This window comes from Strigops habroptila, chromosome 6, assembly GCF_004027225.2.
Source record: "Strigops habroptila isolate Jane chromosome 6, bStrHab1.2.pri, whole genome shotgun sequence".
Lineage (NCBI taxonomy): Eukaryota > Metazoa > Chordata > Aves > Psittaciformes > Psittacidae > Strigops > Strigops habroptila.
In genome coordinates this window covers 65203729-65227069 of record NC_044282.2, presented here as the reverse complement: position 1 = coordinate 65227069, position 23341 = coordinate 65203729, and the positions used below count along the sequence as shown (strand labels likewise).

The 23341-nt window shown below is 44.8% G+C and overlaps 1 protein-coding gene across 1 annotated transcript; it reads right to left on the bottom strand.

The window, feature by feature from the left end:
- Nucleotides 1–22460, bottom strand: UGP2 (UDP-glucose pyrophosphorylase 2). The gene is made up of 10 exons (XM_030489079.1): nucleotides 21992–22460; nucleotides 16304–16431; nucleotides 15664–15771; nucleotides 6803–6988; nucleotides 5200–5333; nucleotides 4231–4528; nucleotides 2974–3171; nucleotides 2556–2798; nucleotides 1985–2089; nucleotides 1–1104 (listed from the first exon to the last, which is right to left on the bottom strand). Exons 1-10 carry the CDS (start codon nucleotides 22008–22010, stop codon nucleotides 997–999), a joined length of 1527 nt encoding a protein of 508 aa, XP_030344939.1. The 5' UTR covers nucleotides 22011–22460; the 3' UTR covers nucleotides 1–996.
- Nucleotides 22461–23341: the final 881 nt, after the last annotated feature.

The following is a 23341-nucleotide window of genomic DNA, read 5'->3' as shown; positions in this document are numbered from 1 at the left end:
TTGTTTTTAAAGACCAACTTCTTTAATGATACATACCAGTGTTATACTAAGCTTATAAAATAAAAGTTGTCTGCATGTAAATACAAGAGAAACATTAAGAAATCAATAGTGATCGGGACAGGGATTTCGATTCCTGTACAAATTTAGAAATGACTCAAGAGAAGATAAATTAACATACATGGCTGTGACAATATGAACATGGGTGTAGTCAACGTGATCCATTTATTGAAAAAGAAGAGGGCAGATTGAGGATTCAGATATGAACAGGAGATCCAGTCTTAACGGGGATGTGAAAAAGCAAACACCACACGTGGATACTGAGGCATTTTTCTCAAGTATTGGATTCTTTGGGTGAGTTTGGAACAGCGACGATTCCCACTCTCACAATACAGAAATGGAGGTATCGGCAGCCTCACCCCAACTATAGCAATGTACAACTGGGATGAGACATCGCGCTTGTAGTCTGGGGGGGCTGAAGAGGGCTCTGGGGTGGGCGAGTTGTGAGCACATGAACTACAGGGGTTTTAACAGCCCATTTAGCAGTAGTGAAACGTTTGGTTTTCAACTGTGCCTTCATGAAAGTCACACGCGTAGCTAACCACGTTGTCCCACCTGTATTGCTTCACAGCTTGCTTTCTGCAGTTACAAGCAATTCAAAACTACTAAATGTCAGAGGCAAGCCTCTTCACTTCTTATCAAAGAAGATCTGTCCATCTTACCGCAAGACAAACAGTATTGCACTTCAAGGTTATATTAACTGAGTTACAGAATCTCTGTGAAGGACTGAAGCGTTACTCACGCACATCCATGGCGCTATGTGTCTGCTTAACGAGATAAGCACGAGAAAGTAATTGGAAATTAATACTGCAGGGTACTATGGAGATGACAAAGCGTAGGCCCTCTGTGTACTTATATTTCTAATGCTTAAAAGGTTCTTCCATCAGGAGGCTGGTTTAGCACAGCAGGCTGCAGAACTGACCGTGCTCTTTCACCCACTCAGTGGTCCAGGATCCGCAGGTTGCCAGAGACGATTTTGTTCTCTAGTAGAGCTCCAGCTGGGATGTCAATTCTGTCACCGTGATTTGCGATGATGATAACTGTTCCCTGGATGTACAGGAAAGAAAACAAGTGTTTAGAAACTTTATATTACCTGTTGACTTGGGCCAAGCAAGCACAGCACTGTCTGGAGGACCAGTGAGGTGCCAGCTGTAACACAGCCAGGTCCTGGATGCAGCCAGTTGTATTGTTTCTGCACAGACTGTTTGTTTTTTTTGCCCAAAGACAAAGGTTTTAAGCAAGCAATATTGGAAACACTGTAATTACCAGCATAGTAGATACTATCAGTTTACAAGCAGAGCTGATGCCTTCTTTGAAGACATGTGCTTGCTGTAAGCACTCCTATCGTGTCTGCTTGCTTTTAGGTGGAAAAATGTCGCCCATGAGTATGTTGTAGCACAGCTTGCCACTATGGGGGCAAATACACAGAACCGGGAAGAGACACATCTGCGTGTGCACGCTGCTAACAGCCTCAGTTTGAGTGCTGGTTGGTGCAGCCCCACCATGCACCACCCCTCTGTGACAGCAGCTGAACTGCCCTGGACTGTTACAGGACCGTGACAAAGTTCTACTTAGGACTGGCCAGATCCTAAGGAAGAAGTTGAGAGAGAAACTAAGTTGTTCAGCTTCAACATCTACTAATGAATCAAGAACTCCAGTTGATAAGGGGCCTGTGGCTCTAAAGTGGCCTGGGAGGCAAGGTGGTATGTGCTAATGGACAAAGAAGTGAGCCTTGTTTTGGACCCAGTGTCCCAAGGTTCACAGATAAGCCTCATCTCTCACTAGGACTACAGGGAAGCAGATGTAGTGGGCAGTTAATTCCTAGGGACATGGACTGCATGTAAAGGCCCAGTCCAAGGCAGGATCAGTTACCAGGGAGCAGAGATAAGTCATGTTTATTGTAGGAGCATCCCAATTACACACTCACCTTTAATGAAACATTCTTCCCAAATGTAACATCACCTGAAACCGTGAGATGATCCAGCTCCAGCATGTCTGGAATACTTTCAAACCTCCGCAGGTAATCCTGAACCTTTAGGAGAGAGGAAAGAATAGGGACAGTTTTAAATCCATCTGCGGATCAAGACAAGTGTGGGAGCTTCCCTGAAATCTCCTTTCAGGGACCTTTCTAGAATCTACATCTGAGTTAATGCAGGAGTTGCTACTTTGAAAGCAACCTGCTATTGACATTTTTTTCAGAGGTAACCATGAGAAGCAGTAAGGGCAGCATCTCACCCATGTCGGGCAAGCTCCAGAGAGCACCCACAGCCCAATTCACCTTCTCTTTCCTCAAAGGACAGGGTAAAGAGCATCTGACAGCAGTATCACATAATGCAGGCATGTGAAGCAGTTTGTATTCTAACAAACAGTTCTTTACAAAGAGCAAAGGGAAAGATGGGCAGAGGTTGATAAACTAAACCTCACTTTTCACTTAGTTATTGCTACGGCCTGTTTTTATTCAAAGAGATAAAAACCAAAGTATAATGACAGGAGTTTACCTTTGTGAAAGAACTTCCCAGTTTGACAAGAGGCACAGTTGGAAATTCTCGCTTCTCACTCATCGTCAGGGATCCAGCATTAAGGCTATACAAATTGGACATCACAAGCAAGAGATCTGACGTGGTCTTAACAGGCAGAAAACGACTACGAGGTACGTTTATCCCTAGGGAGTTCTCAAAACTCTTAATAGCAGCACCAACTGCAGTCTCCAGCTGGATGATGTTCAAGCCTCCATCCAGGGTCTGGAAGAGAAAACTCATGTCAACATAACCAGCAGGTAACAGCACCCAGAACTATAGTTGAGCCTAAGTCAGAGCCGTCAGACCGGCTCCTTTCTGAAGGCAGCAGTCCCTGTTCAGTTACCTAGAAACAAACACTTCTGAATCCGTTTCCTCTAACGTCTTCCTAGCTGATTACCTTTGGGTTAACAATGATCTCCATGTCAATAGCATTTTTCTCTTGCAGCCTTTTAATCGCAGACAGAGCAATCCACAAATTGTTGGTATTGAAGATTTTGAATTTGGACACGGACTTGAATTCATCCACGTGTGCTTTCGGGACCTGAGCTATCTCCACAAGCCTCAGCTTGTTTTCGTATTGCGTGAGCGTGCCACCCTGCGAGGGGCAGAGAGAGAAGAATTAAGTCTTGTTCATGACAAACCTTCCCCTCACCCCAGAGACACTGGTTTGTTGGCATTTAAAGTTGAACCTCAGTGAAAACATGTTGCTTGTGTTTAGCTACCAGGTTACTAATTATAGAGTATGTTTAAAGTACAGTCAGGACTGTCAAACGATCATGTTTCAGCACTCAAAGACAGTTAATTCTTCTAAGGAAAGTTGCTGAGAATCATTTGCAAGTGCTGCTGTTGTAAAAAATCACCTTCAGCAGCCCTCTGCTAAAATACAGAGCAAAATCTAAGTGAAATCCAATAGTTCTGTACTTGTGGCACTTACTGAGAAACAAGTGGTACTTCACTTACCTGAATTGTACTCCTACAGTGCATTTCTGTGGTTTCATAAGACTAAGCCAGAGCTTTCTTAATATCTAATGAACACAGAGGAAATCACGTTTCCTCCCCATGCACACATTTAAAAGAGGCAAAGCACAGTTATGGCACAAACTACTGCACACTGAAAGTATTTAATATGTGTCATAAACATCTCTCAAGTTGTCAAACCTCGACTTCATACAAAGTCAAGGGGTTCGGGCAGTAGCAGGCTGGCAGCCAAGCTGAGTTGTGCAATGCACACCTTGACAGCTGGGTAAGCAGCTGTGGTGGTTTACAGTCAGTGGAGATAAAACTGCCGGATCCCACCCCTCAGTGCTCTGCTTTTACCATCCTCCAACTCCTCCCCTGTGGAAGTGACAGTGTGGAGGCTGTGACCAGCACCCTGCAGAAGTCACCTGTGTTCTCAGTCATCAGCCAAGTCCAGGCTGTCCTTGTCTGCTGCTGCCCAGAACCTAGATCAATTTGTTGCATGGATGAGAACTTCATAAACTTGCTGATTTTGTGCATCTTGAATTAGATCACAGCTGATGTGTTAAATGGTGCCTGAAATAGCTCTAAGAAGATGTAATGTATGTCTGAATTCATGCATACAGAAGAGATGAGAAGCTGGGATTGTCACCAACATGCCAAGCATTCAGACACTTGCACAACCAACTCCCTTTACCTTCACATCCGCCCTGGTTTTGTTTGTCACCTCCATGACAAATTCACAGCGTTTTCCATTGGGTGGGTTCATAAGATGGTTAAGAATGTAAAGGTCCACAGTGGCACCCAAGTTATCTATATTGGACACAAAAATATACTCCTTTCCCTCTGCAATGAGGTTATCCAGCAGACCGGAGTTATAGAAACTGGCATAGATATCCCCATGGCCTGGGGGATACCAGCACTCTGTATTCTCTCCTGAGTAAGACACATCCTTGGCTATCGGCAGCAGAGTTTCCTTGTTAATTCTGGGATACCTGGGAAGACAATGGGTTGTGTTAAGTCCTCGCCAACGTCAGACTAGCGGAAGTCTGAAGGAAAACAGAAGAGCAAAGGTGCGACTACAGGGGCTTTTCCATACAGCTTTTGAAGGTACCATGTTTCTAGATCGGTGTAAGTACTCCGAATTGTAAGACCCATCCAAATACTGAACTGTCACTGAGAAGCTGCAGAATTCAGCCTCTAATTCAAGGATTTAAAGCCACAGTTCTCAGACCATGCTGTAAAACAGCTTTCCTCTGACAGGCAGGTGCAGAGCATGCTGAGCACACCTCTAACACCATCAGCCACTTCACATTAGAGATTGTTCTTGATCAGGAACAAAACTGTTCCCTTTCCCTCCAGAGCCCAGGTACCCAAAAAGCAAGTTCAGGAATCAAGTGGTCAGCATCCAGTACACCATTATCCATAAATTTCTTAGAAACTGTCATCCCCACGCACCCCTCTCCCTAATTTTAATAGAATGCCTTTGACTCTGCTTAACACCGTGATGCTTCAGTCTTTCAGAGAGGCCCAAAACGGAGACTGAACCTGGGTACAGAAGACATTTTGCTACCTCAGCATCTCAAACTAAACCCCACACCATTTGGAATGTGAAAAATGCAAACCAGCTTTGCCTTTCAAGCCAAGTGCAGAAGTTTTGTGATACCTGCTCTGATTAAAAGTATATATCTTCACACGGCTGTGACTGTATTTCTGCAAGATTTTCTTCGTGTCGTCATCAGTGTTGAAGGAATTCATGAGAACGAGAGGAACATCGGTGTTGTAGGATTTGTTTAAATGCTGAGATGGGAAAGAAATGGTAAATTCAGCATGTATTGTTAGCTTTAACTCCTGACACCTAAGATTTTGGGAGAAAAAAAGTAGATAAAACAGACTGAAAATAATAAATGCATGAGATAAAAGTGAGATGTGCTTATGCTGACAGAAAGGATAATAAATCAGGTAAAGGAAAACAAATCTTTGTAAGTAGTAAAGATAAGGGCCACATTAATTTATGTCTAATTAACCTTTGGTTTAAAATCTGCATTGAGATTTACAATTTGAAAAGCACACCACCACAAAATAATGATTTCAAGTTTTAGGCTGCTGTTGACTACAAAAGGCGTGTTCTCCTCAAATTACTAATGTCTGTCAGGGTGAAGTTTCAAAACCTTCCCTTTATAGTAAGCACTTTGGAGCTGTCTTGCCAGGCTATGAGATGGACAGGAGTATCGAGAATACCTCGTGAATGGAACATTGTCCTGTTAATTATTTGGAAATCTACAGAATGGAGCTGAAATACACAAAAGCATTTCCATGTGCGCAGGCAAAAACCAGAAAACACGACAGCATTCCACCAAAGATAGAGCGTGCAGGGAAAAAAGATACTTCAGTGAGTTTTAAGCTTTGTGTATCAGATATAGTGCTTGTCTGCTGGGGAGTGTTTGGGATCATTAACCTCTGGTGGAGATCATCAACCTCTGGTGGAGTCAGAGACTTCCACCATGACCCTTTTGAGAAAGCAGCACCAGAGGATTAGGGCTGCATTAGCTGGATATAAATTTAAGTCTGCTATAGAACTGTCTAACATACACTGGAGAGTCACTCCAAACAAACACCACACTGAGGCAAAAACTGTTGGAGCTCCAGAAACCATGGAATAGGCACACCCAATTTCCTGCTCTAATGAGCATCGTAATTATCTGCTGTGTGAGGAAAATTCTGCATTAAAAACATAAGCTGAAATGTCCTCTCAACACCAGCAGCTGTTATTTTCTTTTACTTCTCTTTTTTTAGAGGAAAATGCCAGCAATCTCTTCCAGCATGAGGGTTTTAATTCGACAGGGAACTTGAAGCTGCTGTGAAGAGCTTTGTTCTAACACACATAAAAAAGGCTTTTAAAAAGCTGAAACTCAAACTTGCACCTGGAGGAGTCAGAAACAGGAGTGAGCCACGCCAGGCCAGCTCTACAGTTTGATTGATTGTGTTTCTGGAGACAATCAGCACTGGCTGGTGTGCACAGGCTGAATTACACTTGTGCTAACATGTACTGAGTGGGCAGAGTTCAACGGCTGGTTGCCCTGCCCCTTTCATGCCTATTCTTTCCAAAGCAATTCCCCACTTCACCACTGGCAACCGTGACCAGACCTAACTTCCCTCTCCTCTTCCTTTTGGCAAGATCCACTGCAATCTCTCTTCAAGGGTCATGCAGGAAAGCTCAGTGTGTCTTGCTTCCTCCAGCACAGAAAGAGAAGCCCGTCAGAAGTTACCTCAATCTGCTGAACTGTCAGATCCAAGAAGGTGTTCTCGTTCCGCACCCCGATGAGGCTTTTTGGGCCTTTACAACCCATGCTCGTGCCCAAGCCGCCATTTAGTTTCACAACCACCAGCTTGTTCAAGACAGAAGCAATGTTATCGGGCAGTCCTCTGGCCTTTATCTTCTCATAGGGCTGGATCTGTAAAAACAACCAACCAAGCCTCAGGAGTCAGATATTTGGAAGGGAATTGCTTTCTGCTGAAAACCATCAAAACTTCAAATTTGGCAATAATATCCACATTTATTTATATGATTTATGACACTGAAGAACATTTGCAAAATGAGTCTGCAATAATCTGATTTGTTACAAAATACAAATAACCCAATTTGTTACTACAGGAACCTCTTTTCTTAAGAGGTTCTATAGGTTTTGTGACACAATCAGCTTCATCCAGATGTAACAATGTCTCTGCTCTTCCAGATAGAGGGGACTGACTTGATAGTGAAGAGGGGTAAGGCAGAAGTCAGGCCAGTTATGCCAGTTATCAGGCAGTTATCACAACCCTCCTCTTACCCTGCAGAAGGAGAGGGGTCTCCTTGTGAGCCATCTAACTCACCTCCCCAGTAAGATGACCCCCTTCACTCAGGAACACAGGCCCTGCATGCAGGATATAAAACTTTTCTTCCCCAAACAGCTTAAACTTTGCTTTGAGGTTGTCAAAGGCAACGTTCTTGGCAAAAGGTCAGTTCTTTGACTCAGCTTCAACCGATTTTTATTCCAACTATTAGTCCTATATAATAATTTATCTCTCCCTATAGCATGCTACGAAGTGGAAGAAAGTTCCTAGTTCTTATCCTGCTATTTTCAGGATGAGTTCATCCAGCTCACATTAAACCTTGCAGAAAGTTCTACCTTGCTGACAACTATCCTACAGGTATACAAACAGGGTATAGGCTACATTTGAGGCTAGTGATGGAAAGCAAAATCAGGCTTGCAATGACTGTGTGCCTTGCAATAGGCACTGCTTGTCCACTAAGCCAAAGCACCCAAGTCAAAGAAACAAAGGTAACAGTGCAATTACAGGTATCATGCCAAAACTGTTAGAGCAAAATCAATACAATTATCCTTTTGCCTGCCCTTCTAGAGATTTTCTTGTGAAGAAAAGCCTTGGTCTTTCAGTGCTGTGTGTATTCTAGCAGCAAGAAATTTATTCTAGCTCTGGTAAGGGGTGTGTAAGATTCACAGCTGACTTCCAAAACCAAATACATACAGAATAGCTTTCAGAACTGTTTGCTTTGGGCAAGGCAGGCTGGGGTTTGAATGGAAATTCATGTTGCACTGGAACAAGAGTCATATTTCTCACCCGGATGTGCGGGGGTAGAGAGGAGAGTCTGTGTATTCCAGATTCCAGTATGCCACAGGCAGCAGATTAGAGCAGATCCCTCACATTATGGAAATTCTGCCTTACGGGATCTGAAAAGCTTATGGCCTATATTTAAAAATAAGATCACGGCACATGGAGTCAGCACAGCTCAGGCAGCAAGCAGCAACATGACCACTGCCATTTCACACAGGACACATGCAGGAACTTCCTTCCAGAGCCCCTAGAACTTTTCAGGAACAGAAGCGTGCAAAAAGCAGAACCTTGCTGTGTTTGTCAGCAACAGAGACTGTGTTCAGGCTGGGTAGACACCTTGAAAAACAACCCTTCTTCTCACTAAGAGATGATAAACACAGATTTCAATGTACTGATAAACATTGATTTTAATATACTGAAGGAACATTAGAAAGCTTAATGAACAATTCATTACCAGCAGGATCTACAGAGATTTACATTCAAGATTTACTACTTCCCATCCACTCCAAGGACAATACCATTCCTTATCAGACTCCAACAGCATTTAAAACATTTAGGTTTGAGCTTTAGCTGGGTGGGATGTGAGTCACACCCACAGTGCTCAGAAACCATATGAACAGCCAAAAAAATGATCTCAAGTCTCACTACGTTCTCCTTGCATCACTCACAACATAGCTCTCCAAAAAGCAGGCAGTCTGCCACTCAGTTCAGGGCCAGACTGCCTCAAAATCATCTGCTTTTGCTGAAGCACTGACTACCTTTTCATGCCTTCGCTATCATGCCTGAAACTCGCTTATGCATTAAGCTCAGAGTAAAATCCTGGTGAAGTTAATGGTTCCATCAAGGACTTAGTTCACTGGATGTTGCATCAGCTACAACACAACATTTATAACTCAGCCTTGCTAAATATTTCAGTTTTTCTGGCACAGGCATTGGAAATAACAACTTGGCAAAGAAGCCCTGGATCTTGAAGGGTCTTTAATTCAGAGAATAACAAATGTCAAGAACTCCAATTCAAGCAGGATCGCTGCAGCATCAGGACTGCTGGATGCCAGTGCCATCATCTAGCAGTTCCTGTCATGTGTAGGCACCAATATGCAGAACTACCTCATCACCTCTTAGTATATACACAAGCATAAAAAGTGCTCCACAGTAATGAAAACAAAATCTTGCTCTAAGGGTCTGCAACAGTGGATTTGACAAGCAAGTGCTGATGGAGAAATACTTCAGGAACAAAAACATGCACGAATGACATGGCTTACAGATGCATGACTATGCATCTGTACTTGCATTATGCATTTCCCTTTACAAGAGATTTGAGGTTTGGTACTTCAGGATCAGGAATGTTGAGGAAGATGATGATAAGGGATCACTCAGGTCAGAAGAGTTCCCACAGAAGAGAACACCTCATATTACAACCAGCTCTACTAGGAAAAAAAGAGTGGTGGTGGTTGGTGACTCCACCCTAAGGGGAGCAGAGGGCCCCACATGTGAGCCTGACCAGACTCACAGGGAAGTCTGCTGCCTCCCTGGGGCCAGGGTAAAGGACGTCACCAGAAAACTCACTTGTCCTGTGAGTCACTACGGCCCTGTGACTACAATCCTTTATTAGTCTTCCAGATGGGCAATCAGGAAACCTCTTCAAGAAGCCTAAGGGGACTCAAGAAGGACTTCAGGGCCTTGGGGTGACTAGTTCAGGGTTTGGGAGCCCAAGCAGTGTTCTCATCCCTCCTGCCAGTCAAGATCAATGTCAATGGTTACATCAGAAAAATCTTTCTACGTAATTCCTGGCTCCATAACTGGTGCCAGTGTCAGAATTTTGGGGTTTTATACCATGTTCATACAGCACCAGGCGTGCTGGTGGCAGATGGGGTACACCTGTCCCAAAGGGGGACAAGGATCCTAGCCCAGGGGGTAACAGGGCTTACAGAGAGGGCTTTAAACTAGGTTTGAAGGGGAAAGGGGATAACACCAGGCTTGCTAGACATGAGCCAAAGGGTAGCATGCCACTGTTGGAGTCCAGACCCACAGGGCAACTTAAATACATCTGTGCCAATGCCCGCAGCATGGGCAACGAACAGGAGGAGCTGGAAGCCATTGTGCAGCAGGGAAATCATGACATTATCTCCATCACAGAAATGTGGTGGAATGATTCGCATGATTGGAGTGCTGCAACGGATGGCTACAGGCACTTCAAAAGGGATAGGCAAGGAAAAAGTGGTGGCAGGGTTGTGTTGTATGTCAGGGAGTGCATCAACTGCTTTGAACTCAATGTTGTGAGTGAGAAGGCCAAGTGTTTGTGGGTAAAGACCAGGGGGAAGGCCAACCAAGCAGATATCCTGGCAGGAGTCTGTTACAGACCACCCAGCCAGGATGAAGCTACACACGAAGTGTTCTTCAAACAGCTGGGAGAAGTTTCACGATCACTTGCCCTTGTTCGCGTGGTGAACTTCAACCTACCAGATGTCTGCTGGTTGATGAGGGAAAGGTTGTGGACATCATTTATTTGGACTTAAGTAAAGCATTTGACACTGTCTCCCACAGCGTTCTCCTGGAGAAATCGGCTGCTCATGGCCTGGATAAGTGTATTCTTCACTGGGTTGGAAACTGTCTGGATGGCCGAGCCCTAAGAGTGGTGGTAAATGGTATCACATCTACTTGGTGATGGGTCACTAGTGGTGTCCCTCAGGGCTCAGTGTTACAGCCAGTGTTTAATATCTTTCTCAATGATCTGGATGAGGGGATTGAGTGTACCTTCAGTAAATTTGTGGACAACACAGAGTTGGCTGGGAGTGTTGATCTGCTGATCTGGGGGGGTAGGCAGGCTCTGCAGAGGGGTCTGGACAGGCTGGATCAATGGGCTGTGGCCAATGGTATGAGATTCAACAAGGCTCAGTGCTGAGTCCTGCATTTGGACCACAACAACTCCACGCAATGCTACAGGCTTGGGGAAGAGTGGCTGGAAAGCTGCTCGTCAGAATAGGACCTGGGGGTGCTGATTGACAGAGCTGAACATGAGCCAGCTTGTGCCCAGGCAGCCAAGGCAGCCAACAGGCATCCTGACCCGTATTAGTGACATGGTTTAGTGGTGGTCTTGGCAGCCCTGGGGTAATGGTTGGACTTGATGATCTTAAAGGTCTTTTCCAACCTAGTGGATTCTATGACTACAGCATTACTCATTCGAGACATGTCTCAAACCTGTGGTTTGGGACTGTTCTAAGATGACATATGTAGCTTCTTTTGGTTTTGCAGACAATGTCACAGAAGTGATTTTCAGAACAGTCTGCATGAGGCAACGTTGGGAGTTTGACTAACAGATTTCAGAAGCATACTCCTACTGCAAGGAGGTTTGCAAGAGTTTGTCAGAGACAGACAAAATGAGCATCAGGGCTGTCATCGTGGGTAGACTGGAAAGGAATACACCCATGTTAGTCAATATGTACTTACAGAGCAACAAGGAAATATTTACTCAGCACAAAGGGACAGTTTTAGAAATAGCAACAAGTGAACCCTTAAAATCTGTTTCCAGAGTCTGAGATTAGGAAGATATTTTGCTTTTGAGTAAAAGCATGATATTCATTCTTTTCCTTCATAATGTAGTTCATTGAGACGACAACCTGAGCTGCAGACAAGAATCCAACCACTGGAGAAAAAAAAAAAAAAGCCTCTAACAGACAAGCTCCTTTCACACTCACATTGCTTTGGATGCTTCCTTTATGTCCTAGATGAGGTTTTGCATGGCTACTCGGAGGTTAGCTCAATCACTGCAGCTCTCAGAGGCCTCCCAGCAGGACTTTGCTATTGCTTCCAATTCAAACAAACAGACTGCTGCAATGTGCATTAACAGATTAAATTACACTTGCCATGTCCACATTCTTTACCTCCTTCTCCTTGTTAACTGCCACTCTGACTAAGTATACTTTCTTCTCTGAAGACTGCAACAGTAATGGGTCCCAACTATGCTAGCTACCACTGCAAGCATTTGGACATATGGAAGCAAAGCATCTGGAAGGAAAAAAGCAAGTCACATGTTTACCAATATAGTGTGAAATGGGTTCAATCTTCTGTTATCATTGTGTGGAGCTTACAAGTTGCTTGCCCTTTAGCATTAAGGAAAACATGGAGGTCAGGGATGAAATCTCCCATTGCAGATAAAAATGGAAGAACATTACAAGACAATCATTTCTGTTTCAATTTACTGACAAGAGCCTTTACTTGTCAGCAGATGCTGCAGGAAAGAACAGAAAGCTACATTCAAAGAACAAGCACAAAGGATAACACATTATATGACCCATGGAAGTCTGATCAGAAATTCTGCCCCTGCATAGCACAGTCCTGTGGCATTGGGAAAAAGCCTGAAAACCTTTCCAACCTAATCTGAAAGTCAGAAGTAGCTTCTGTAAGGTAGAAAATCAAAAGACAAAGCCTATAAATGCAATAAACTATTAATGAACTTTTTTTAGCTGTTAAACACAAATTTCTCCCCACCCCAACCCCACACTTTTGTACATTTTTTGGTGCTTTTATTTTTTTTACAGATATACACACACGTGTATGTCTATGCATACACACATACATGCACATATATGCCTAAACAGATACTCTGAGCTCTACTAGGCATCAGCTGAAGATTGCACTTGGCAGAATTCTCAGTGCTTTGGACTGATTAAGCAGCAAACCAATCCTCCAAAACAATCTTCTGGTATCCTCAACATAAGAAGGACATGGAGCTGTTGGAGCGAGTCCAGAGGAGGGCCACGAGGATGATAAGGGAGCTGGAGCACCTCCTGTATGAAGACAGGCTGAGAAAGTTGGGGCTGTTCAGCCTGGAGAAGAGAAGCTGTGTAGAGACCTCACAGCAGCCTTCTAGTATCTGAAGGGGGCCTACAAGGATGCTGGGGAGGGGCTCTTCATCAGGGACTGTAGCAATAGGCCAAAGGGCAATGGGTTCAAATTTAAACAGGGGAAATTCAGGTTAGATATAAGGAAGAAGTTCTTTACAGTGAGGGTGGAGAGGCACTGGAATAGGTAGCCCAAAGAAGTGGTAAATGTTCCATCCCTGGCAGGGATGCTCCATCCAGGCCAGGCTGGACAGAGCCTTGGGCGACATGGTCTAGGGTGAGGCTTCCCTGCCTCCGTGCTGTTGTAACAAGACCAGGAGGAAAGCATACTGTGAGGTGTTACAGCTAGGAAAAGAAAACTCAAGTGGAACACTCATAAAATCTGCATATATTCACAGATGGATTCACGTGTCCCAACTCAGAACTCAGTACTGCAGTCTTTATTCTGAAGCCCTTCTAAAATAATCTTCTAAAGGCTCATATACTGTTCTTACCTATACTAGCTACACTAATAATTCTGGAATTCTGGTCTTTAAGAAATCAACTTTTATCTAATAATTCCAGAAGGCATCACCCCTCAGCAAAGAATAACTTGAGAGAAGTTAAGCTGCAGGTCACCTGAAAAGGGTTTCCTGTAAGACACATTATCACTTTTCACAGTATGTCCCCTACATGACTGACATGTTAAAAGGAGGTGGAGGCAGGATAAATCCATGCAGGGTTTGAGGAGAGGAGGGAGATGGAACTCCTGCAGTCAGCAAAAAAAGAAAAGCTTGCTCTCACTTTTTGAGTGCTCAACCCACATCCTGTCAGATCAGGAAGTCTAAGTATCATCCAAGTAATCCTAAAGCATGAATGTGAAGAATGCATGCAAGGAAGTTTGTTGGCGGGTATTTTTCCCTAGCTTTCTTCTGTGACATTTACCAAGCATGACTATTTGGTTTGGAGTTCATTCTAGGAAGCAAAATTTCATTTAAGATCACACGTGCATCTCGCCTGACCCAGAGAGACTTGATTTGGCAGGATTCTTCCCTTTCTCTCTCTCTCTCTGTCACAAGCTGCTACGCAGCTAAGGGACACATTTGAGAATGAGCCAGTACAGGCCATAGAGAAGAAGAGAGATAACTCCTTTCTAATCTTGCCTCCTTTCAGCCCTCTGTGACCTCAGACCTTTGTCTAAATTCTTTTTTAAGCGGCTTGCCATGCCTGGGAATCTCCCATCAGACTATTTCAGCGTCTTATCATAACCCTCCTGTCTGACATTTGCTCCCAATGTCCTACCCGATAATTTTCAGTCTTTTATAGAACTTGAAAGTTTTTCCACTGAAGGTGTGCAAAACTTTAAAAATAGACAATAGCTCTCCCTCTCCTAAAGCAGCCCATTCACTCGCATCAAACTGCTGTCATTTAATCCCAGGATTTATCTTGACCCAGGGAACAGTTTATTCCTTTCATTGTTGCACCTACCTTTTTACACATATAAGAGACGTACCACTCCCCAGTCTCACACCCTCTAGACTACAAGCAACCCCTTTTTCTTCAGCCTTCCTTGTAAGTCATGTTACCTAGAACTCCAGTTTCTCACCTTGGTCTCTTTATTGACAGTGGATTTTTCCCCCAAAAGCAACACTTCATTCAGTGTTACAGTACAGAAGACAGAGACATCACATGTTTTTGAAGTTAAAAGAAAACACTCAACCTTGGAAAAACCCTAGACTTGCTCTAAAACAGCATCATTCTTCAACGCTTTAGAGAGCAGCACTGCATCTGTTCTGGAAGTAACTGGACAGCCTGCCTTTCAGTTGGAAACAGAGCCTCGATTGAATCGCCACAGAGAGGCTAACAGAAACCCAAATGTGTGAGGACACAGAAGTCCTGCAATATGCCAAGATCACTACACTGGGAAAAGCAAGAATTCATAGCACAACTACACCGTTAGCTATGCAAGAGTCAAAAGACAGCCTTAGGACTGCAGATGAACCAATAAAATGAGGTTAGGTTTAATAGGACGTATTTGTTTCAGTACTAAACCGTGCTGAAAAAAATTATTTAGTGCTTTTTCAGCAGCAGCTCAAGTGGTAGGTTTTAAGTTACAACAACATAGATGACATTCGAAAATTATACTCAAGAAAACCCCAGTCAACGGCTTGTTTCAGATTCCTCACTTTTACTGAGCTGCTGTAGGTTACAGAAGTTGCTAAATGAGCTACATAACCCAGCCCACCTGCCATATGTCCCTTCCAAATTATTTAGCAGCATGGATTGCTGGAAACAGTTTCATCCGAGACATGCAACCTTCTTTCACGGGCAGGTGGGAAATTGGAACAACCAGGGTCCTACCTACTTCCTTTCCAAACAAGTTACCATTTACTCCAGAGAAGGTACCAAATGGTGAGATGGCATCTGTCCCATCCTGTTCCCCTGCTCAAAGAACAGCTAACAAAATAACACCAAAGTACTTAACACATATGTTAAGCACGGCCTGATGTTCAGGAACACATACAACATATGTCAATAAGTAATTATTTTTCAGTTAGAACCCAACGTGTTGCCCTATGTGATTTTACAGAACCATAGCAGATATATCCATATCCATTGGGTGACTACAGAATTTACCACAAGCAGCAATTGCCAGTTTAATGTTCGTTACAGACTGCCACTTCATCACAACTTACAGAATCTTCTGGAGGTCTCTGAATCTTCCCCCAGTCCACAGATGGTCCCTTTTCTTGTAGGAATCTATGAAATAGCTTCTTAAATCCTTCCAGGTCATTTTTAGTGTGCTACAAAGAAGAAAAGCATTAGTTAATGCTGGTATTTAATGTTTATCTATTCAATCACAGAAGCATTTCTACAAACTTGATGTACAATCTACTCACAAGAGTAATTTTATCAGCACTGAAGCAGACTTGCTAAAATTTAGGAAAAATTCTAGAAGGGACTAAAAGCTCATTTCCACTAAAACTCAATGTACAAAACAAACTTGGATACCCAAAAGACAAGTCAAAATCATAACCACTAGAATTTGGCCCAATCTTCAGGGTAAAAGCTTTACCCTCCCTTTCTGTAACCCATTAAACAGAAAACCTTTACTAACTGAAGATGATTAAACACTTAGTGACTCTGTCACCCAGTTAATAAGGAACTGAAAGTCTATTTACACTGCATCCAGGCTACTCTTCCACACAGAACCAGAACACATCCTGAAATTAAGGATCATAATATTCTATGATTTGTCTCCCTGCATGATATTTGCCTCAATTTCCTGCATCTAGTTTCTCATGCTTTGAATTGCATCCACATTGTGCTCCTTACCTCTAGCTCACTTGAAGGTGCGGTCGCGAGTATCTTATCAAGTTCTACTTTCATTGAATACTCCAGCTCTTGTCGAATGACTTCCTGAAACTGTGAAGTGCCAGCTTGAGACATTGCTTTGCTGAAATCTTAAATAAAAATTACAAAAGGGTTAAAGGAAAAAGAAGAAAACCAGCTTATTTAGACTACAAACAGCCTTCATTTTAAAAATTAATAAACTCATATAATCCAGCCTCATTTTACTACTGTGCTAGCACTCCAGGAACCTAGGTTTTGTTCTTTGTAACTTGGAGAACAGACCTTAAATTGGGGCCAAAAGAACAACAATTCTTCTCTCAAAACTCAAAAAACTCTCAAAAGACCAATGATCTATCTCAAGAAGTGTCCATAATCCACAGCAGCACACTTTTTCGCTAGAGAGCCAAAGAATTCACATCCTACTGCCTCAACACGCTTTAGCAAGTAGAAGTGTGAAAAAGCTTTTTACTAAAAAAATTCTTTTATGTAGAACATTGTGATCAAGAGTATCCTTCTGCTCACACAAGCAAATAAAAACATATGCTTTAATGATTTATACAGTGCACTTTCACAGGATCTTCAGTTTGTTCCAGTAAACACTCCGTTACTTTCTCGTGTGAGCATTTTCACACTCCAGCGTGCGTTTCAGTTACTAAGCAACACAGAAAATTCGTCTGTCTATCACTTCAGCATTTGTTTTGCTTTTGAAAGTGATAAGCTCCGTGGAAGTGAAAAAGAGTAAATACACAAATGTTCTACACGGTAAAGTCCACATCACAGAAAGAAGCGGGAGATGACAGGACTATTTTCCAACAGAAAGTGTTTGAAGCGAGCGTGTTCTCCAAAGACATTCTGAGTATGTTCTCTAAAGACCTCACTTAATTTAATTTCTGCCAAATCCCTTGAGTAATCACTTCTCGGTAACACAGAGAGTCATGTATTGCCAAATATAGCTGGATTTTAGAAACACCCTGAATACTAGTGCAAAAAGGGATAGGAGGAAACTTTGCAAGTGAACAGAGTGATACTGCCAGAAAATATTGTTAGAAGAGGAACCTGCATTTAAAGTTTACTGATTTAGAACACGCATTAAAAGGCTGTTCTATTGAGCATAAGACAGCCAGAGGCAGTTCATTTTAATACAATTTTGGTTTTATTTTAGGTTTTTTAAGCAAAGTATTCCACAGCCTCAGCGACAGTATCTAATCCTTGCTTTGAAGCCCACAGAAGCCATTTTCCTGACTGCACTGTTTTGCAGGTAGGGGAGGAGAAAAAAAAAGACAGACAAGTGCTGCAGTGCACATAGTGTGTGAGGTGCAACACAGGGGAAACGCCAGCTCAAGATGAACAGTGCAATGAACAATAGGTTCTTTTTTTTTTATTCAAATGCTTCATTTAGTAGAAAAGCAGGTAATAGTTGAAAGCCTGCTAGGCATATCTTTCCAGGTTGAGCATGTAAAAACATGGACAGGACAGCTCTTCATTAGGAAGCACTTCCTCCTACAGGAAAACGAGGAGGTCTACACCAGCTTGATACGTTCATACCAAACTGCTACAACTTATGTCTTTTCATGCGCACATTTTGGGTTAATGCACACTGAAACATGGTTTAAACCTCCAAAAAAATAACTGCTTGGAGATGCTTTCATATGTATGTAATCCTCCTGACAACATGTTGTAATACATGACTTCTGTTACAGCAACAGTGGCCATTTCTCACAGTTCATCAGTCTGTAAAACATTTGAACCTCCCAATATGATGCAATGCATCTCAGAAGAAACTCTGCAAATACCAAGTATCCAACAGGGACCATCATTCATTTTTCTTAAACACATTGAGGCTAAGTAAGGCAGAACCAGCTAGCAACTTCCCTGTGTGAGTAGGAAAATCCTGTTCACTCCTATTAGCCAAAAGACTTGTATCTACCAGATAAAAGCATTTAAACATGAAGTAACATCACAAATCAAAAGAAAAAAGCATCATTAAAATAAACATGTGATAATGTCCTAGTTTGTCTTGGGTTTTTTTAATATATATTATTTATATATAAATACTAAAAATTCTCCCCAGCTTAACAAGCAAATGCTAAACACGTTTGATCACCAAAGTCCTCACAGAGAAGCAAAGCCAACCTGTTGCTTGTTCCAAGCACCACGCAGAGCAGCCTGCTAGATGAGACATTTCTTACCAAAGCCCAGCCCGCCAAAGCTACCAGAGCTGTCGGCTGCACCCTTTACTGGCAACAGAGAATATTTAGGGTTTATGTTGACCATTTAACAACTACTGCACCCACTCATCTCATCCAGATTCAACATGCCAGGGCACGGTTGCTTGGGGAAAGCATTATTAGTACTATTATTATTATTTTGGGGAAAGAGAGAGGTAGACATGGCTGCAGTCCATAAGAGCATGTGTTTGCCTGGTGCAGGAAAAGTATCTATTCTGCTGTATCTGTTCTGCCTAAGTAAGGATTTGAATACTGTAACTAAGCAGCCAAGAGAAATAGCAACTCAAAGCTTTTCTGCTTTTAAGGTGCCTCTGCAAAGCAGAGGGTTTTAAGCATTTATCTGAAGAGATGTCCACCAAAATCTGGACTGGATGGGGATCTATGGCACTCTCTAAAGGCCCCCCAGAGCAAGACCATGACGGCAGCATTAGCGTATCCACTCCCAATGAACGAACTCGGTACTGGTTATTCCCATGTTGCTGTCCCTCAGAGTTTTTGGGAAGAAGCTGGTATTTATGCACGACAACTGCAGTCCTTTAGTGTGAGCTACTGTTAAATTTAACAGCCCGGGCGAAGGTTGATTTCCCTTTTCACCCTAGCAGGAATGAGGAAGTAGAAGGGCCAGTGCAACTGCATATCTGAAAGCAGTTATTTCCTACCGGCAAGGAAAATTTCCTAAGGCTTAATGAAAAGTAGTTATTGTGCCTCTGAAAGTCAGATGGGAGGCAGAGGTGTTGGGTAATTGCAGGAAGAGATTTCCAAGGGTACATGCGGACATAAACTCACTACTTCTTTTTAAAAAGAAATGCCTCTTCCAAGATATTTTGCTACCAATGCCTCAGATTTCAGCCTAAGCCCACTTCTATGGGATCAGTGTTCTTAAACACTTATCTGAAGGAAGAAAAGGGTGGGATAAAGCAGTGGAAGACTCTTGGGGAACCAGCCCACGCAGGAGATTAGCACAGAACAGAACAGCAAGACTAAATAGTTGATCCTTCGGAAACTGGGCTTTGCAAACATGACCACCCAGGATATCTTATTTTAATGCCTTTAGCAGAAAGAGCTTCCTCAGGTAGCAGAGAAAGGGAAGCTCTTTCACCAAGCTCATAGTGGTGTCTGACACGTGGAGTTTCACTCAAACCCTCCTGCCCCCACTGTTATTTCTAGCCTGCTTTTGTGCTCTGCTCTCACTGCTAACCTGGCCCCTGCCCTCACAGCATATGGCTGAGTATTTGCAGGTTTATGATACAGAACTTCAGAACTGACATATGAAAAGACAAAATATGATAAATCAGATCAAGCTAATAAAAAGGAGGTCTTTGTACACTGTCAGAAACAAAATGAGGGACAGATGTCCTCAGGAAAACTGCACAAGAAGAGAACAGCAGTGACCCCTTACTTAAGGGTCTGCACGTATTTCCTCCTCTCATTCTACATTAAAAGCAGAGAATGCATTAAAATTGATTAGTTTTGTTCATTAATTCACTCTGAGGAGAAGTTCACTGCCTTGGTACTCCGTACACAAGGACTCAGCAGAGGAGGGAGTCGTGGGACAAGTCAAGCAAGAAGTCCCCTCTCTCATGAAAAAAAGGGGAATCTTTTGGGCTGAGGGTTATGAATTGTCCTTACTTTTGCAATCCAAGTCAGTACACAGAAAGACCTACAGTAGAAAATTATTCAGGTCTCCTTGGAGCCAGACTACTTGCATAAAAATCAAGGGTGGCCAGTAAGTTATAACACGCAGCTGAACTTTAAATGCTCTATCCTTGAACTCTGTGCTGAGGGTACTGAATGTCTTCACTTCCACCAACTCTGCTGAAAAGTTCAAGGCAATTTTTATTTCTGATGAGGATAAAAATCTCTCCTTACCCACGCTATAATGTGCAATGGTAAGAAACAGTAGTTCACTTGACTTTGTAGAACTGAACATACCCACTCAGCCTTTGCAAACATTTTTCTTTTCCTACTACTACAGGCAAAGTTTGTCAACATATGTTGGACTGAAGCACACGTGAAGCTAAACTTGAACGTGCTCTCTCCTTAACAGATGAGCATGTCAGCCTGAGCTCACTCAGAAGTCTGCAGCCTAGGCAGCCGCTCCTGCCAGCTGCACACACCAAGGGTTTAGGTGTTACAGTCAGACACAGCTGGATTCCTCAGTCTAGCAGCTGATCCTCATGCTAAATATATCACTTGACATTGGCAACATGTTGTAGTGCTATGGGCCCGATAAGAGACTATTTAAATGGCAGGTACTTTCTTTAAAAGCTTCTACGATCGTCAAGTCTCCGGTAGTATTTTAAAAACTGATTATGATCTTTATCTAGGTTTCTCCAGCTTTCAGTTTCATAAATAATACCACTTGCCTGCAAGATGGCCACCTTCAGCAGTAGGCTGAAATAAGCCCTCTCTGTTTAAAAAGAACAATTCAGAATGTATTTTCATAACGTGTCTGACTGCAAGAAGGGGCTTATCTTGATAAGTTTCAGAGCAGAGGGTTGAGCAACATGGCTCCAACACTTCCCCCCTTTGGCTCACTGCATTTTGCCCAGGTGCTACAGGACTTTTGGAGACAGTCAATGCCTTTACACATCGATGCTGAACTGTCCTAGACATCCACTGGGAAAGCAACAACGATTTCCCAGAGCCTGCCAAGGCCCTCGGTTGCCTGCAGTGTCCAAGTTTGCATAGTGAAAGACCTGCTCATGTTCCTTCTATGGGCAACATTACATTTGTTGATAGGCCTGCATGGATTTCTCTTAGGGAAACCTACAGGCAAGGATTTCATTACAAAAAGCACACAAGCACCATTAGGAACACAGGAAAGCAGGGGAAGAAAACTGCCACAGCAATGCACCAAAGTTGTTTTTCTTCCCAAAATGACCTCTTGTGGGCTAGTTCCCCATTTCGCAATAAAGGAATCTGAAACTCAGACCACGTACACACACGCTCACACATGCGGAGAGTAAAGGAGAGCACTGGAGCCCACCGGGATCAGAAAACGCTAAAATACACTCCGAAAAGAAGTGAATACGTTCGACCCCAGTGCTCTTTCACCCTCAAGTTTAACAGACCGCTTAGTGGAGACGGGGGATTTGTGCTTGCAAGACCCCCCCAGATCCCACCGGTGCACCGGCACTGGATAACAGCCCCACCGCTACAACCGCCTGGTTTCACCGTGCGCCTGTACCGCACCAGAGCCACGCATCTAACGGAGGGAAGCCAACCGAGCCGAGCCGGCAGAGGCCCCTCTGCTCAATAACGAGTAACACTTGGAGCAAGCCCTTGCACATCGCTGCTCGGCTGCCGATCGCGCCGCTACACCTATCGCTGCCTGAGCTCTAACGGGCTGCTGGAAAGAAGTGGGGGGAGAAAAGAGAGATCTATGTGCACACAGCTGAAGAGTCAATAAATAAATACATTACAACGCGCGCCAGCTTACCTTTCGCAAAAGCCGACATTTTCGCTCTTTAGTAAAACAAATACTTTGCCCTTATAAATACAGAGTGACCCGTTCCGGGTGGATTTTGCCCCAAGGCTGGGGCGGGAGCACGGGCTGCCTCCCCGCGCCCCTGCGGAGCCCGGCCGCCGGCGGTCCGGCTGCTGCGCGGCGGGGAGGCGGCAGACACGGCGGTCCCGGTGGCAGTAGCCCGCCCGCCTGCCGCGCTGGCCCCTTCGCCAAGCTGTCCCTCCCGGGCCGGCGGGCGGGAGGCAACCCCCGAGGAATTTAAATTTCATCAATGAAAGAGGCGGACCCGCCGCGCCCCGGGTTTCGCCACCCCCGACCCTCCCCTCCTCTCCCCTCCCCGCCGGGCTGGGCCGCCCAGCCTCCCCGGGGCTCCCCGCACGGCTCCTCCCCGCTCCCGGACGGGACGGAACAGGCCGGGCCGTGTGCCCCGCGCGGCCGTTAGGCCTGAGGGCGGCCCCGCCTCTCCCTCAGGCGGCGGGAGAGGCCCTGAGGGGCCTCCCCGCGGCGCCGCCGCTCCCTCACGCCGCACCGGGGCGGGGATGTGGGATGTGGGGGGGGGCGCCGGTCCCGCTGTACCCACCTCGTCGCTGCCGGCACCGGGGGCGGGGAGGGGCGGGGCGGCGGCGCGGAGACCCCCCTTCTCCCTCCCCCCTCCCCCTCCGGCCAGGGCGGGGTCCCGGCGCCTTCCCGGCGGGACCCGCGCGGCCGCGGCGGCGGAAGTGGGCGGGGCGGGCGCTGAGGGGAGGTCTGCCCCCGCCGGTGGCGGGATAGGCCGCGCGGGGAGGGGGGCTCGGGCTCGGGCTCGGGCTCGGGCTCGGGCTCGGGCTCGGGCTCGGGCTCGGTTCCTGGTCGGCTAGGTTCGGCTCGGCTTGGGCATCAGCCCTGTTGTCCTTCACGCCGCTGCCCCCCCGGGAGTCTCCCGCCCCACGGGAGACGCGTGGAAGTAAATTGCGGTGGTTGTTCTATCGCGACATCCGCGGTTCAGGGGTGGGAGCTTCGAAAAATGGGGCTCGGAGGCAAGATTAAAGGAAATTCGGTGTTCGGTGTGTGTAATAGCTCTGATTTATCAAGTTTAGCACGAATCTAAAAGTCTTTCAGTCCCGGCTGCCCTCAGCGTGGGGACACCGCGCTGGTGGAGCGTTGTTAGTGAGCAAGGAGGTCAAGCACTGCTCCTGGACTCGCTGTGATTTCCCTCTTGGTTTAATATTTTACCTATTTCTGCTTGAAGGCGCTTCCCAGCAGCAGCTAGGCATCGCCCTTTGAGGTGCTGACACCCCGTGATGGCAGGAAAGCCCGTGTCCCTGCCCTCCGTGAACACTCTCA

Coding starts and splice junctions, on each gene's coding strand:
- UGP2 (XM_030489079.1), bottom strand. Junction 6,989..15,663: donor AGAGACCTCCAGAAGATTCT/GTAAGTTGTGAT, acceptor TTGTTTTTACAG/ATCCAGCCCTATGAGAAGAT. Junction 2,090..2,555: donor TGGGAAGTTCTTTCACAAAG/GTAAACTCCTGT, acceptor TCTCTCCTAAAG/GTTCAGGATTACCTGCGGAG.